This window comes from Quercus suber, unplaced genomic scaffold, assembly GCF_002906115.3.
Source record: "Quercus suber isolate HL8 unplaced genomic scaffold, Cork oak 2.0 scaffold_506, whole genome shotgun sequence".
NCBI lineage: Eukaryota > Viridiplantae > Streptophyta > Magnoliopsida > Fagales > Fagaceae > Quercus > Quercus suber.
This window is the reverse complement of record NW_027069955.1, coordinates 412,101-429,333: the sequence shown is the minus strand read 5'-3', so window position 1 is coordinate 429,333 and position 17,233 is coordinate 412,101. Positions and strand designations below refer to the sequence as shown.

Genomic DNA, 17,233 nt, shown 5'->3' with positions numbered 1-17,233 from the left:
TTCTTTCGGGTGTTTTTTTGGACAAAACTATAAAAACTCTGCCTACTAACAAGAATATTCTTGCAAAGGATCTGTGGCATTATGAGTGGCACTGATCATGTTCTTACGACATCTATTTGTAAATATTTTGCACTAAATTTGTAAAGTAAAAACAAAAAAACAACGCAGAAACATTGTTCAGCATCAAGACTGTTAATGAATCTACCAATCAAATTAAGTACTAAAAATGCATAAAAATGAGAATGAACTACTATATAATAAGTTTTCATACTATTTAATACAAGTTGGATTGTGATACAACCACCCGATACATATGTATTGATAAATCAACAATCTAATACAACCTATTCGGATACTACACTTGTCTCTCTGTGTGCGGGGGCGTGCAAGTGCAGCACTCTGTTTTACCAGATATAATCAACATTTCCAAGGCTAGCACTTAATCTCTTTTCCATCCAGTTAATAATATCCTGTCCAATCTCTTCACGTTCAGGCTCAAAGAGAAGGTCATGCAAGAAGCCATCATAAAGCTTTATCTCTTTGAACTTGGAAGCTGCCTCATTGTACAGATCCTGCGAGGCTAGAGGATCTGTGACTTTATCAGCAGTTCCGTGAAGGACAAAGAATGGGACAGTCACTGACCTAAAGCTCCTCATTAAATAAGAAGAAATACGCAAGATCTCATAGCCTGTTCTCACCCGTATAGGTCCTGTATATACCAATGGATCAGAATACTTTGCCAACATTGCTGCAGGATCCCTAGAAACTGGAATGCCCCTTTTGTTTGCACCCTTAAATTGGAACTTGGGAGCAACCACAGAAAAAATAGGAGCCATAGCCTGCATAATTGGACAAATTTTCATATGTAAAGAACCAGCAAGGAATCCATGATAAAAATTTATTCAATAATTAAGAACAAGTTACTTTCTCAAAGTTCATTGCCAAAACACAGATAAGTTGGTATTTTCTGGCATTCAACTCAATGCATTATTTAGAATATCAGATTATGTGCAAGCTGTGAACCAGAAAAAACATACCCCAACAATTGGATGTGCTGGCTTCACACGCAAAGCTGGTGAGGTCAATATAACTCCCTCCAGCATTTCTTCAATGTGAGTGTATGAAGCAGCCTATGCAAGAGGTGCAAATTATCAGGTTAGAAGTTCATAAAAGACAAAGTAGCGTGGATTAGTGTCTGTTTACACCTTACCTTCAAAACCACAGCACCCCCAGTGGAATGACCAAAAAGAAAGCATGGTATTCCAGAGTTCTCTGACTTGATCTTTTCAAGGAATGCACCCTGTTGAAAGAGAAAACATAGATCACTATCCTAGAATGTATGAAGAACATCAAATGATGAATGTTTCAAGAACAAGACAGACAAGGTAAAGTAATGTTTCAAATTTTGATTTGTTATGGTCTCCCAATCAGTGAAGATGGCAGTGGAGGGTGGTATTGACTATTGACATGAATCAAGCTGATTGTGCTGACATGGAAAGAACTGAACTACACGGGTTGATAAACTTGGAAAAGATATAATTCCATGTGTTAACAGAAAGTATGGCTGCCCTAGATAGAGTGGTAAACAGCATTCATGAAAGTGCTAAGGGCAACTAAGCTCAAGGGCCTCTTAAAGCCTAGGCACAAAGCACAAAGTCCAGGCATGCACCTTATTGTTAAGTTACACGCGCAACTGGTGTGTCTTGAACCATGACATTGCCTTTCACAGTTTCACCTTACCCTTACAAGGAAAGGCAATGCAATTTAAACTAGAGCCCATCGTCACATTGTTCAAACATTATGTATAATAAGTTAATAACCTTTACTAAAAAGATTCGTAACAAATAATAGAGAAAGTTAATAAACTTAAAATAGTAATTTATTTGCCTATTAGCTCAAATGGATAATGCAACTGCAAAAAGTTTGTCAGTTCAAATTTTACACAAGTTATTTCAATTTCTTAAATTTTATATGGTAAATTTGAAGACAATAATCAATGGACAATATGACTTTCACATAAAGTTTAAACTTAAACATTTCATATAATTCTCCTGTGCTTTATAAAAATACATAATTGTAATAGCTATAATCAAAATATAAGTATAGGATTCAATCAAAAGGGAAAGACCAAAAAGCACAGGAATAGGAGAAATCATCCTTGCTCGTGTCTTAAGATATGTAAACCAAAAATTGTTTATGTAGTACAATGCTTTAAGAATAGTGTCCCAATAACAAATCAATGCTTCGTGTCATTTCCTTCAAGATCGAATGAATAATTTTAATGATATTTAAATTAGCGAGCCTAGGTGTGCTTTGTGTTTCTTCAAAAAACACCAAAGAAGATGAGCTTCACTTTGGTTTAAGTATGAAAAGTGCTTAGACTTTGGGGCTTTAAGCTTTTAAGTGTGCCTAAGCACACTTTTTAACTACGCTGATGGTCCATAGAAAGCCAATCTCTGGGACTCGAACAACGAAACCAAATGGTTGTAACAAAACGTTTTTGTATCCTTGGATTGAATGTAAATGGATCTACAAAATTTGTAAGAATTACAACTTACAGTGTCTGCAACAACATGGTCCAATGAAGGTACATACCCATGCAATCCATCGCTCCCACCGTGACCTATAGAAAAATAAATGAAAAACTCATCACCTAAGAACTCTTAATTAATCATCTTAAACGAAAAAGAAAAAGATATGGTAATGAGAATAACAAGAAATTGAAAACTGATGATCAACATAAAAAGTGGACTTGTACATGATGCCTATAATAGCATGATCTCAAAAAGGGAGGGAGAGAGATAGAGATTGTTCCTCCAAATTTATGATATAAAATTCTATGATGGCACTTCTTAATATCTTTTGAATTATCCTGTACATAATCCAGAATACTTTTCATTTCAAATGATGACAAAAAGGAATTATTTAATATGATACCCAAATATTTGGAACAGTTTCAAAATTTATTATTCCTCTTAAGTACCAGTAATGATACAAAACCTGTCTTTTACTCTTGGCATAGTAGTTGCATGCACAGCATTGTCATTTTACAATTAAACAAGTAAAAGTAGTACAATTGTTGGTACCTATCCAGTCCATTGCATAGACCCCAAAATTGCTGGATGTTAGTTGCCTAGCAAAATTTGCATATCTTCCACTGAAAATGAACATCAATTAGAGACTCATCATAATACTCCATTAGTTAACAATATATGTTATAGCATGGATGACAAAAATTACAAAAGGGTTAGAGAAAACCAAAATTACCCGTGCTCATTAAGCCCATGTATGATAAGCAAGATGCCCCTGAAATTACAAACCACGAGTTCTTAAAATAAAAGTAGAGAAAGAGCAGCAGAGCAGAATAAAGGCCACAACAAGTAATGTACAAAGTAAAAACAGTAAAAACTGTACATGCTAAAGATGAGTGGGAACCAAAACCAGAGTCCTCTAATCCTTTCGTCTAGTGTGTCTCCTGGTGTGCCAGAATTTTATTAGGAACACACTAGAAAATCTAGAATACAAGTAAGCGACCTGCACATCTTGCAGATTAGCTTCCACAGGACAATATATCTCTTCAAATTGATATCAAAAGCTCATAATTAACACCAAACACTACAAAAACACTTCATAGACACAAAAAGTCCAATTCTTTGGTTCATGGGTTCGTTTCAATTTTCAATATCCCAATTCCAAACAAATAAAAATCCTAGCTTTTGTTTAAGCTTCTTTTCCATCATTCATCATTTTTCTCCATAACCAAACAGACCCATTTCAAAAGAAGAAATAAAAGTGAAAAAGCTTACTTCATATCTCTTCATAGCGCATAATCCAAATACCAAAAACTACAAAAACACACTTCATAAACATAAAAAAGCCCAAATTTTTGCTTCATGGGTTGGTTTCAATTTTCAATCTCCCAATTCCAAACAAATAAAAACCCAGACTTTAAACCAAACAGATACCATTTCAAAAAAAAAAAAAAAAAAAAGAAGAAAAGCCTTACTTTAAGTCACCGGAGACCGGAACCCAGGAGCGGCAGAAGACGGCATAGGAACTAGGGCCAAAGAACAAGGAGTTGGAGCATCGGAGCCGGTGGTCATTGCCAAAAGAAACGTCCAAATCTTCGGCCAAGGCTCTCCTTCTCAAGGTGTCCTCCTCTTCCCTCCTGCGCTTGCTTGAATATTGAGAAGGAGAGAGGCGGCGGCGGAGGAGGAGGAGAGAGAGGAGGACTGTGTAAACGAAAATGAGAGAGGTCCTCAAAGCTCTCAGAATTGGGATTATTCGGTTGCTGGCTCCGGAGGTCAGTTGCTGCTCCATCTCCGCCGCAACGGGTGGCTGAGATAGAATTGAGATTCTCAGAGAAACAGACAGAGGGTGCTCGATGATGGAGGCTATTTATATTTTATTGGTGACGGAGAAAATGAGGAGTTGAATTTGGAGGTGGTGAAAGGTATTTATCCTCTGCAATCGTTTCGTTATGAGTGTGAAAAAAGCTGTCTATGATCTAGCGTGTGCCCTTGGGACACGTTAGGAGTATATTAATAAATTATTTTAAGAAATTTTTTATTAAAAAATAAAAAAATAATTTACTATTTTGACAAATTTTTCAATTTTTCATAAGTTTTTTTTCAAAATTAATAGTAAATATGTGTTCTAAGAGTATATATTGATTAGACTCTATCCATATAATTTAGATGTACACGTGGTTACCTCTTAGGTCTGAGGGAGTTCGTGCTTGCGTGTCTAAGAGTTGCAGTATTCGAGTAGTGCCTTCCACAAAAATGAGACTGGATCATGCTTGTGTGTCCCAAAGTTGCATGATTCAAGTTGTGCATTTTACAAAAATGAGATTAGGTATTTGTTTGGATCCACGTTTTGAGCTGCGTTTTATGTTTACGTTATTTATTTATTTATTCACTCTCAACAACTTTTAGAAGATAATACACTGTTTATTAGAAAAAAAAATTAAAAATAGATCTTATAACGCTATTCATACTATAGTAATTGTATTTAAACGGACCTTAGATCACGCATGCGTGTCTAAAAGTTACAAAAATAATTCAAACAGTGCATTTTACAAAAATACTGTGTCACGATGTTGAATAGTCCTGCCTCACCTAGGGTGTCCCATTCCCACCCTCGAGTATTATGGTTTCAAAGTAAGCCGGGTCAATGAAGAAACCTTATTCGTTCGTTTAAAAAAAAAAGTACACGTGGGTCCTACGTATGACGTACTTGGTTTCGTCTTTCTCTGTTTCTTTGTTCTAAACAATTATGAAGTTTTGTCGGGACTTGGGTACTTTCAATTTCAAAAAGGGAAATATTGTATGGGTCGGTGCCTACTGCCTTCACGAGAAAGTAGATGTGTTCGATGACGTGGCGTTTTTAAAGTGGTTTGTGTGAAAGCGGAGGCCATTGGATTTGAGTAACGTTATAATCACGTCCTATTTTATAATAATTTGAAAAATTATTAACGTGACAAATTTTTTTTTATATAAAATAAAATTTTTACTTTAATTTAATTTAAGTGTTTATGAATGTGAAGTTCCTTCTTGAAGGTTTAAACTTTTGTATTTTCTCTTCACACCATAAAAGTATTTATATTTGTAGAATAACTACAACACCAAAAGTACGCAATAGTATTAATGTGAAAAAATTTTATTAGTTCTGTGCGGGTCGCAAATGAGGCCAATGGGCTCAGCTCCACTTGGGTTCACAACTTATTTGTTTGTTGGGCTGAATTTCCTACTGTGGGTAGTTCTACAACTAAGGACTCAATGAGATCACTTTTCTCTTTCTCGACAACACAAGCCTTCCTCCTTCTCCTCTCGGATTCTCTCTATTTTGCCTCTCTATTACCACTGTTCGCTTCCCTCCCCTTTTCTGACCAACCCTTCTTTCTTATCCTCCCCTCTTATTTATAGTGCTCAGCTCAGGCGTAGGTTATCAATGCTCTCATGTTTGTGCAACAGAGGGTCCAGTAGGATTTTCTCTAAGTGGGAGGTCAGGTATGGGTGGTTTTGGGACTTGGTTCCCGCCTTTGTCGGCAGCTCGGCAGAGTTAGTGCGCGTTTAGTGCTACGGAGGGTCCAATTAGGGGGATGGTAAGTGGGAGTCTAGGCCTGGGTGGCTTTGGGACTTGGTGCCCACTTCAGGTTAGAGCTAGGTGGTGGCGCTTGGAGGGCCTTCTTTGAGCCGAACAAAATTGATGCGCCGTTCAATGACACCTCCGAACGTGCTCGGTAAAAAATATGCCGATCATAACTTAGTAGTGAAGCTCGGCACCCCCGAGCTGTGATAGCAAGGGTTGGGCCTTAGGGCGAATGAGAATTGGGCCCAATGACTGTGTGTTTTGGAGCGGAGACTAGGGGCTGAGTGGGCCCAACAGTTCGGACGCCACACAAGTTCTAATAGGTGGTGGCGCTTGGAGGGCCTTCTTTGAGCCGAACAAAATTGATGCGCCGTTCAATGACACCTCCGAACGTGCTCGGTAAAAAATATGCCGATCATAACTTAGTAGTGAAGCTCGGCACCCCCGAGCTGTGATAGCAAGGGTTGGGCCTTAGGGCGAATGAGAATTGGGCCCAATGACTGTGTGTTTTGGAGCGGAGACTAGGGGCTGAGTGGGCCCAACAGTTCGGACGCCACACAAGTTCTAATATAAATCCATTACTAATTTCACATTTATGTTTACTAATAATTATTTAAAAATTACTAAAATCACATTACAGTTTATAAAAATATTATAAATTAGTTTACAATTAGATTGTGTCTATAACTTTACTAGTTAGATTTACTAGAACAGTGTTGGTGTATAACCGGCGTGATCTTCGGGCACAAAACCTTACTATGTACCATCAGATTAGTTCAATCTCTCAAGACCCGAGCTGTATTGAGTTTTAAAAAAAAATGTTGAAAATAAATTGAAATATAGTTTTATTGTTCAAAAAATAAGTTTTTTTTTTTTAAAGGTTGTCCAAACATACGGTTGGATTTGGTTCCAAGTTGTGTTTGATTGGAGACAACTCTTCCACGCGCAACATGCATCAAAAATCAAAGATTATTAGTATTTCTTTTATTTATTTATTTATTTCCAATGGGTTTGGAAGCGTATATCAGAACTCAATAAAGCTTTTAAATAGAAAATAAAATGCCATTATATATGTGGATTCATCACACAAAATGCTGGCCACATGTTTAAGTTTGAATCCTGTCCAATTTAAAATTTGTATATGGCGTTTCAGACTTCCAGTCCAGTGCTCCAACATTTAAAAAAAAGAAAGGAAAAAAAAAAAAAAAATCTTTACTCGATCCCTATTTTCACGAAAAATTCTAAAACACATAAAATTGTAAATAGTAAAGAAAAAAAATGATGGGTCCAAGAGAAAATGACAGGCAACCAGTCACAGTCTGACACATAAACTAGTTGTAGCAAAAATTATGACAATTTATGTGTCACTAGAAGTCTAAAAAATATCCTATTTTCACTGTTTACACAACAAGGGCAAGGTTGTTTCGGATTTGTTACTATTTTTATTATTTGAATCTACATGGTTTTTTAAAAGTTTGACTTACCTCTAATATTTTTTCAACTGGAATCTCATTTTGTTTTAATGAGAAATTGTCACATCATTCACTAACTAAATAAAATATGGAAATTGAAACTCACTACTACTTGCTATTGTATATTTAAAATAAAAAGATATGTTCAGTTAAAAAAGTACTAGAGGTAAGACAAAAGTACTAGAGTTTGTCTTTGTTTAAGCTTCTTTTTTTTTTTTTTTTTTTTTTTTTTAATTTTGTTTTTTCTTTTCATAGATTCCATAGGATTAAATTCTTAGGGTCCGTTTTGATACAACTTATTTTTGCTGAAACTAAAAACTGAAAATACTGTAGCAAAATAATTTTTAAATGTGTAAATAGTACGTGAGACCCATTTTTAACATTTTTTTTTCCTGAATAAAGTGTCTGTGGGTCCCGTAAACAGTGATGAACAATGTTATTTGTCTCAAAAAGCAGAAAACATGTGAAAAAAAAAAAAAAAGAATATGAAAACGTGAACTTGGAAATGTGAACGTGGATCCAAACACTCACTTAAAGTTCCATTCCATGATGATTACATTTTATCATTAAACCTAAGCACTAATTGATTTCATTTTAATACAAGATGGATTTAAATCAAAATCTCTAATTTGATGACATAGAAATTTACCTATTAAGCTAATTATAACCCACATTCTAATTTAGTTATAATATACTAGATTCTAAGCACGCGGATTAAGCTAATTATAACTTACATTCTGATTTAGTTATAATATACTAGTCTCTAAGCATGCGCGTTGCACGTGCTCAGAGACTCTTTTATTTTTTTGGGTAAAGGTTAATAATTTGCATTTATTATTAAAAATATTTATAAAAAAAAACTAATTTTTTGGGAATAAAAAGATGAAAGTAAAAAATCCTAAATTTTAATAGTTCTCTTTTTGAATTTAAATGAAATTTGTTAATTGACATTTATGACTCTATTTCTAAAAGAAATTACCCTTCATTAACGAGGGTATTTTTTTAACATATAAAGTTCAATTCAAAAAAAGAAATCTTTTTATATATAGTATAGATAATCCAATTTTATGGGTTTGTTTGTAATAGTTGTAATAGTCTTGTAGACTTCAGAGCATTTGGTAAGCTATAGTGACAAAAATGTTGGGAAAACTATGCTCACTTGGTAAGCAATTTGATAAAGTTAGGGACCAAAATGAGAGTAGGTCCAAAATGTAGGACCAAAAATGCAATTTTATCTTCTTTTTATTATTATTATTATTATTATTATATGTTAGGAAATTTCGCGTTGGTCTATTGCATGACAAAAAAGTGTTGTAATTTTGGGTTAGTTACTTTATAATGTATTCTGGTGTAAAATGTTAAATGTGTTGGAAACTGAAGCTTCTAGTCACTATACAAAACTGAAGACTTGGATCAAGTAAAATCTAGATCTTGGTTGAGCCAAAATAAATTCTAGTTAGGGAGTTTCAGTTGACATTCGTTTGCCACTCGGTCAAGCAAACCCTATCATGGAAGTTACAAATTTTTCCTTCCATGGCTAATTCTGTAGCCACCTCAACCCTAATCCCTACATATATTTAAACCAAAACCTAACCCTATTTTATAGAAAGGGAAGACAAATGCAAAAATATAGAGAGAAAACCTATAGAGAAAATTTTATTATCTTTTAAGTTTCAACCATTCTATTGAACTTCCTCGAGAGGTTTTTGTTCCAACAACTTGATCGATAAAACACGAAGATGTCATTAAATTTTCAAGAAGCTCTTGGAGTGGAAGAGATTGATATGCAAGTAAGAATTGCTTCCAAAACAGATCATGTAAAAGCCACAAGATAGGAGTCTGCAATTGTTAGCGGGAGCAGAGAGCTCATGTTTGATGTCTATCTACATGTACACATGAGGTTTCGTGTGAGTGTAGTCTATACCGCAACAACATAGTGGATTTACTTCTTGGGGCTTGGCCTTTAGAGTGTATTTATTACCTTGTTGCAAGGGTTTTCGCTTTGTGAAAAAAATACTCTTTATGTTAGTGTGGTTGTGTTTGTTCTTTATGCGTTTACCCATATATAATTTAATTTTCATTTGAATCTTTTGATTATAGTTACCTTGATTAAGAATTGAATCCATCCAGTAAAAAAATTAGTAGTTCAAATCACTGGGATCTAAATCGGTATTTTTCACTATTAATATTATTATAAACCAAGATGGCTATTGACAAGACAAGCCACCATAGTCTCTAAACATTTGAGATCTAGGCTTTGTTTGATATATATAATAGAGTATCATGTGTTTGAGGTTAATTTGTTGTGGTTGAAGTTTTGTAAGACAGCATTCTATCAGCTAAAGTATAAATTTTGTCCCTATCTTAGTTTGTGGTCACCATAAAGACATGCAAGCTTACTAAATAGCAATCTGCAAAATGCTTTAAGCTAGAGCAAATCACCAACCTATTGCTAGAGTCGATAATCTACCACTAACATCCCCAATAAAATTGTTAAATTGACTAAAAAGTGAATTTAGCAATCAATACTCTCAAAATATATTGTGCAGCAAAAGAGGTAAACTCAAAAGAATTTAAGTAACAGCTACAGTGAGCTACTATAGATAGTAGCTCACTGTAGCTTAAAACTCAAAAATTAATTAATTTTTTTAATGTGTGGTGTTAAAAAATAGTATTTTAATGTGTTGATGATTGTAATTGTTATTTATTGTATTAGATATATTATTTTATTGTGTTGTTTATATTATTTTAATGTGTTGAATGTTAAAATAAAAACTTTGATGTTAGGTGTATTATAAAGTGGGGTGATAAAAATTAAAATAGATAAAGTAGTATTTTGAGTTGCTAAAAACTATATTTTTTAGTTTTGTTACCGTGAATACTCTAATAGGACCCAAAACCCAAATAACTAAGGTGTACCAATGCCCAAAAATAAATATGATCAGAAATAGAAGCTGAATAAGATTCAACTTAAAAAATTACACTCAACTAGAGTTTTATATTAACTTTTAACAGATCATAGCCTTTAGTCAATGCATTTATATGTAGGCGTCAAGAATGAAGATTGGATTCGATCTTCACAAACCAAACCGACGAAAAGGGACTGATGTTATTGGACTTCAAGACCATTTGCTTTAGAAAATTCACATTAACAAAAAATAATAATTGGTTATGAATTCAAATATATCATATTCTCTATTTCGTTCATGCACCTCTCTTGAATATAATGCATCATGTTTAGACACAACAGTCAATCAATTTGTTTTGATTTGCAGCAATTTTATGTTTGCAATAATTAAAAATTGTTTCTTTCTGTGACAAAGAACATGAATTGCCCGATTGTTGTTTTGTCTCTAGGGCACATGACTGTCCTCATGCGAGTAGCTTCTACTGGTTTGAGTGGTGTGCACACTTCCCTCTCGAAATCTTCCATTCTCTTCATTTTGATTGCGCTTAGGGTTGGCGAAGTTGCCCTGATGCTAGGATTTGACTGGTTCAGGCTGATGGGAGCCTGCTTGATGAGGGCCTAATCCTACCATGCTCAGTTGTTGCCCTTACTAATACACGAGTTCTTCCCACAGACAACGCCAATTGTAGGGACTAGGTTTGAGCACTTCTGCTGTTGAGTAAGTGGACTTAAGCCCAGCTAGCCTAATACAATAAATTTGTAGAGAGCGGGTTTAAGAACTAGGCCCTAATGACAGATACAACGACTAGGCATGGTTGCATATGGATTGAATAGCATGGACGTGGATTCAAATGTGCAGCGACGTTTCTTGGCCCTCCTCTTGGGAGCTTGAGATTCTTATTCTTTCTTCAATGATCAGTTACAAAAGTCTTTCTATTGTTACAGGTTGCTGCAATGTTCTATCTTTCTAACTTCTTCCTCCCCTTTTTCGTCCCCCTTTCAAAAGGGATTCCTTACGTTATATATCCCATTTCAGTTGATTTTAGCCCTACATTTGTTGATCAAGCAGGTCACTACTTGAGTGCTTGTCCTATCAGCTGCCTTCCCATTTTTTCTGTGGGCTGCAGTAACCAAGGCTGCGCCATACAGTAGTCATTTTCTCATTAATGCGGCCAGAACGTTAGTTATGGGCATTTAATGTGGAGGTGACAATTCATCTTGGACTTGCTTCTCCACCGTGCTTCCACGGCTGACACGTTGTACTTGTTCCTTCTCTTTAGATGCTCGGAAGGTTGCTTTTGGTGGCCCGTTACTTCCTCCTCCCATGGTCTCAGTTGGCCGAGGACAGGGTCGTCCTCGGCAAGGTTCCTGGGCAATTTGGACTTTCACACTTCGTCCTCGAGCATTTCTTCCTCCTTGGCATGGGCCTTGGGCTTGGTACGAAGTGGGCTGGGATTACCAGGTTTTCTAACCCCACAAATATATATATATATATATATATATAATATTTATTTGTTGCTTATATATGGAGTTTTTGTAATTTTGATTTAACATTTAAAAGCTTCTACAAATAAAGCGTCTTTTATTAATGTTAACAATTGGATCACATGCCAACGGGGGGTTGGCTGAGTTGGTCAGGACTTTCGTTCTCTGCTTGTCAGACTTGGTTCGAGTCCTACCAACGGCCTTTCGTTGGTGGGCATCCTTGGTGGGGTTAATACCCTGCACGGGTGGTATGTGATCCCGTGATCCTCACTGCTGCCATTCCAGCGTCCTGCCCGAGGGTTTAATACAACCATAAACGCTCCCATTTTTTCTTCACCAAAAAAAAAAAAAAAAAAAAAAAAAAAAATTGGGTCACCTTCCAATACATATATATAATATTTATTTGTTGCTTATATATGGAGTTTTTGTAATTTTGATTTAACATTTAAAAGCTTCTACAAATAAAGCGTCTTTTATTAATGTTAACAATTGGATCACCTTCCAATACACAGACCAACCGCTATGGGTGATGGGAAATTGGATGGCCAAGGTTCCTCTTCTTAGAATAAGAATACTTGCATGAAAGATCCAAATTAATATAAGCAAACGTGTTTATTTATTTTTTTTTTTTAAGTACAATTTTTTATATAAACGAAACCGGTGACTACTGCTTAGTGCTTACTGAAAAACGAATGTAAAAGATGAAGGTAGCCAATTTATTTTCCGTTTAACACAACAATGCACATATAAGTTTAAGATTGGAACATATCGAATAACAATAAAGTTGTACCACTACACACCTTTGGTGTGATGGTCACTACACAAGTATAAGTACTTGTGGGGTGTGGGGTAAGTAAGGACTGGTACTTAAGTCTCCAGGATGAAGAATCATTATTAAATTGTAAAAGTCAAATAAGTTACACACAAAAGCTGCCAAACCTTAATATTACATTCTATTAAATCAAATAGATATTTACTACATAATATTTCCAACTATTGAAATAATTTTCTTTATTAAGTAAATAAATTATTTCAAATTAAATTGTTAGGAATCGTTTATCAAACTTAATAGTTAATACAAATATTATATATTATGTTTATTTATTTATAATAAATGTTTCTGTAATTTTCATGGTGAATTTTCAAATAATAAATGTATTATATACATACTACACATATACCTTTATTTCCCTATTTTTTTATTTTTCTACCAAATTTTTGAAATGTACTTTTCTTGAAAGGTACTGAACTATACATGTTTGCATATTTATCATATTATACATGTATCGTATTATACTGACTCTCATTTTCTCATCAAAAATCTTCAATTAAAAAAAAAAAAAAAAAAGAAGTGCAAAAGTGCTATTTTTTTAATAAAAATTAAAAAAAAAAAAAAAAAAAGAAGTGCAAAAGTGCTATTTTTTTAATAAAAAGAACGGTATGAAAATTAAATAGGGATGAAATATGTAGAAATTGATATGATAGTTCCCGCTATGCACAGATTAATTAAAAATTATATATAATAAAAGATAAATATTTTTAAAATATTATCAAAACTTTAGTCAGAATCTTGAAATTTTAATAGAGTTTCATTTATATTAAACTATCTAAAGATAAACATGTATTGAGCTATTTGGCCTAAGAATGGTATGTAATGTGTACATTTTGTTATATTTAAATAAAATGAATTATGATAGATGATTACAATAATTTAAAAAAATTGTAAAATTTGGGAATTTAAAAAAAAAAAAATTAGTCAAATTAGAATTTTAAATTTATTGAAACTTATCTAATAGAGTTTTAACTAAATTGAACTATAGTTGGGGTAGAATTTTAAATTTCATGAAGTATCTTTTTTAATTATTATTGAGAAGAACTATCTTAATCTTAATTAATGAGAATTTTACTATTTTCTATGGTAGAGAAGTACCCACTTGGCAAAATATGATATGGGCTCCAGCTAACTCAATTACTTAGTAAAATCTTTTTTCCATTAAAAAAAAAAAACCTTGTAAAGTCTTTTGTTGTCAAATAAGAGTTATGGGTTCGAAACCGTCTATACAAAATACTTGTATTCATGATAAAGGGTATAATCAAGAAACATATGCCATAGGTTCGAAAATTAAAATTCTATTTATCTATAAAATTTTTTAAAAAAATTATTGTTTCATTAATGTATTTATTAATAATTTTAATATCAAAATTCCCCTACACTTTTTTTTTTTCACAATCCAATCCATCTCTGTTTTGTGTTTGGTAAGTAAAAAAAAAAAAATTAAAAATTAAAAAGACGCATAGAAATTGGAAAGGCCCAAAATTAAGCCATTTAAATTTATCCTTAGAGGAGAAGATAAACAGGAGTGTGCGTTGTGTTTGTTTTTATATATGCTTCAACTCCTTCATTCTCTTATTCACAAAACTCTCTCCCAACCTTATTGAGAACCGTCAAGTTCATATATACAACTTTTGCTCCATATTATATTCTTTTTCTATTAGTAATCTCGTGCACCTTTCTCATTCATTTTTTAGCTTTCTAAAACCTTACCTTTACCTATCTTTCTCTTATATATCTCAATATTGGTAACACGTATGAATCCACACAACAAGAAGAAAATATCAAATCTCATAAAAACTAGGGGACCATCAACAATATCAGATCTTCCAGATGAGATCATCTTGGACATTCTCTCCAGGCTTCCCATCAAAACCCTCTCTCAATGCAGGTATATGTCTGTAAATCTTGGCGAACAAGGATTCATTCTCCTTGTTTTGCAAAGTTACATCTTGAAAAACACTGTAGTAGTACTAGTATGAGCTTCATAATGGTTGAATTTGGCAAAATTAGTTTGTTTGAACAAGGGCCAAAATGAGCATTTGCCCCTTTCACCTAAAAGATGTAGCAAAATACCCTTATTCTAAAATTATCTAGCAAAATCCCCCTGTTTTGAAACTCGATTTTTAGAAAAATCAAGTTTCAATATAAAACTCGATTTGATGAAAATCGAGTTATTTGGAAAATTCACATGGAACTCGAGTTCCATGAACTCAAGTTCCTTGAATGTTCCATAATTTTTTTTTTTTTTTTTTTAAGTTTGATTGCCTATAACTCGATTTTCTAAAAATCGAGTTTCAATGTAAAGCTCGATTTTTAGAAAATCGAGTTTCAAAACAGAGGTATTTTGCTAGATAATTTCAGAGCAAGGGCATTTTGCTACATCTTTTGGGCGAAAGGGGCAAAAGCTCATTTTTGCCTTTGAAAAAAAAATCCTGTTTCCCCCGATGTTTTTGTTTATAATGAGGAGGACCTAATGGTTTTGAAAACACCCTTTGGTGGGTGTAAGATTTCAACTTGTGGGGTCATGTAATGGCTTGCTTTGTTTGTCTCAATCCGAGTATGATGGCCATTTCTACATTTGTAACCCTGTTCTTGGAGAGTACACAACTCTTCCTCCGGTTTCGGGGATCACTCAGTATTATGCTCCTTTTGGATTTGGATTTGGATTTGGATTTGAATATGATCCTTCAAATTATGAGTATAAGGTTGTGAGGTTGTGGTGTTGCATCGATATGGATAACAAATTTGAGCTGGTGGGTGAGATATACACACTTGGGTGTGACCGTGTGAGTCTAAGGGGTGGAAGAGCATTGGGAATGTGCCACATCCAATTCAGGCAGATCATCCTGTAATTTTTTCTCAATGGAGTTCTTCACTAGATGACCAATCCTGCAATTGCACTTGAATCCATTGAACCTATTGTTTGTTTTCATGTGGATAGCGAGCAATTTCAAGTTCTACCTGAAAATAATATAGATATATCTAAATTTTGAATAAATCTAAAAAAATGTAAATGTTAACTCTAAAAAATTTAAATTCTTTGATTTTTGAACTCTTAAAAATCTATAATTCTCAAAATTTGAAGTTCTAAACACCCATATAGATCTCATTATCTTCTAAAAAAAAAGCCTTAATATACATTAACCGAGACAAATTTTAATTCCTTAACCAAATTGGATCGTATAAACTTCTGGCGATGTGACACTTGTCCTACAGTACAACATGTATAATCTCTCTCTCTCAAGTGTTGGATGAATCAGAATCACTTCGTTTATATGCTTTACTTATAACTAACCGAGTCACAAAATGTAAATGCTTTTGGACTTTCGTGTGAGTACCACTATAAACAAGTCATTTATGTGTAAAATGAAATCTATGATTTATGTTCATTTAATCGTTTATATTGATCTCAAATCATGAATGAAGATATATTGTTTAAAAATTTCTTGAATCAAGTAAATTTAGCAGTGTGGATTTTGGAGGAAACCAAAAAATCGTAGTTCTAAGGTGGCTAAATATTTCAAGTCTATTGTTGTGGCTTATATTATCATGCATTAGAATTGGGTAATATTAGTTGACTTATAAGTCATCCTATTCTTATAGGTATAGTGTTCTACGGATTGGCTAATTTTACCCGATTTAAGTGACTGTGTTTCTATATATAATCTATTACAAATTGGGTAATCATAGCCGATTTAAGTGATTATGTTTCTATATATGGTGTCCTACGGATTGGATCCAATTGTGTGTGAGAAAGAGTGGCTGCATGGTGTAAGAAAAGGGTACACAAGTATTAGTTCAAACATAAAATGTTGTTCTCTAAAGAGAATTAAGTATGTAAGAATACAATCAGGTTTTGGGTGAGTTGCTTTGTACTACAATGTTCTTATTGAAACTTTCTCTTTATCACCATTTGTAAACATAGATGTATTGTCAAATGACGTAAATTTCCTCGTTTACATTAAAACTTCTCTAAAACTAGTATTCTTAACCCAACAATGAATGGATATATAGTAGAACAACAAATATTTGAGTTGCTTATTCTAAATATACAAACTCAAGTGATAAGCTTATGTTTGATTTTCCTATAAAACATTCAAAAGCTACTATGATAACGAAGCTGCAATTTATATTGTTCAATCCAGTTTTCCATGAGCAAACTAAGCACATAGAGCTAGATTGACATTTTGTTAGGGAAATGATTCAAAGTTGAGTAATTAAAACTTTTCACATCCCTATAAGACACCAACTTGCAGACATCTTTACAAAGCCTCTTTGTTATGTTCAACTCCTCAATCTCCTTCCCAAGATGGCCATTATCAACATAAATGTTCTATCTTAAGGTTGGAGTATCAAGAGATTCTAGAAATTAAAAATTTAGTTGAAGGCCAATTGAATGACAAGTAGTTTAGCATTTACAAATAATGGTCGTAGTTGTAA

At 33.7% G+C, this 17,233-nt stretch overlaps 1 protein-coding gene and 1 pseudogene across 1 annotated transcript; one reads left to right on the top strand and one right to left on the bottom strand.

The window, feature by feature from the left end:
* Window positions 1-227: 227 nt before the first annotated feature.
* LOC112012088 (uncharacterized) lies at window positions 228-4,434 on the bottom strand. Its single transcript, XM_065763434.1, has 7 exons — window positions 4,007-4,434; window positions 3,268-3,306; window positions 3,087-3,157; window positions 2,559-2,623; window positions 1,211-1,300; window positions 1,038-1,130; window positions 228-839 (listed from the first exon to the last, which is right to left on the bottom strand). The coding sequence occupies exons 1-7, from the start codon at window positions 4,318-4,320 to the stop codon at window positions 405-407; spliced, it is 1,107 nt and encodes a 368-aa protein (XP_065619506.1). The 5' UTR covers window positions 4,321-4,434; the 3' UTR covers window positions 228-404.
* A 10,113-nt stretch (window positions 4,435-14,547) lies between these two features.
* Window positions 14,548-15,645, top strand: LOC136063274 (F-box protein At3g07870-like; annotated as a pseudogene).
* The last annotated feature ends 1,588 nt before the right edge of the window (window positions 15,646-17,233 follow it).

Bases quoted from the DNA above. Each gene is read 5' to 3' on its own strand.
- LOC112012088 (XM_065763434.1), bottom strand. From the start codon at position 4,320: ATGGAGCAGCAACTGACCTCCGGAGCCAGCAACCGAATAATCCCAATT. The intron at 3,307-4,006 runs GTAAGGCTTTTC...TTGTAATTTCAG, and splicing joins CCGGTCTCCGGTGACTTAAA to GGGCATCTTGCTTATCATAC. The intron at 1,301-2,558 runs GTAAGTTGTAAT...CTCTTTCAACAG, and splicing joins ACCATGTTGTTGCAGACACT to GGTGCATTCCTTGAAAAGAT.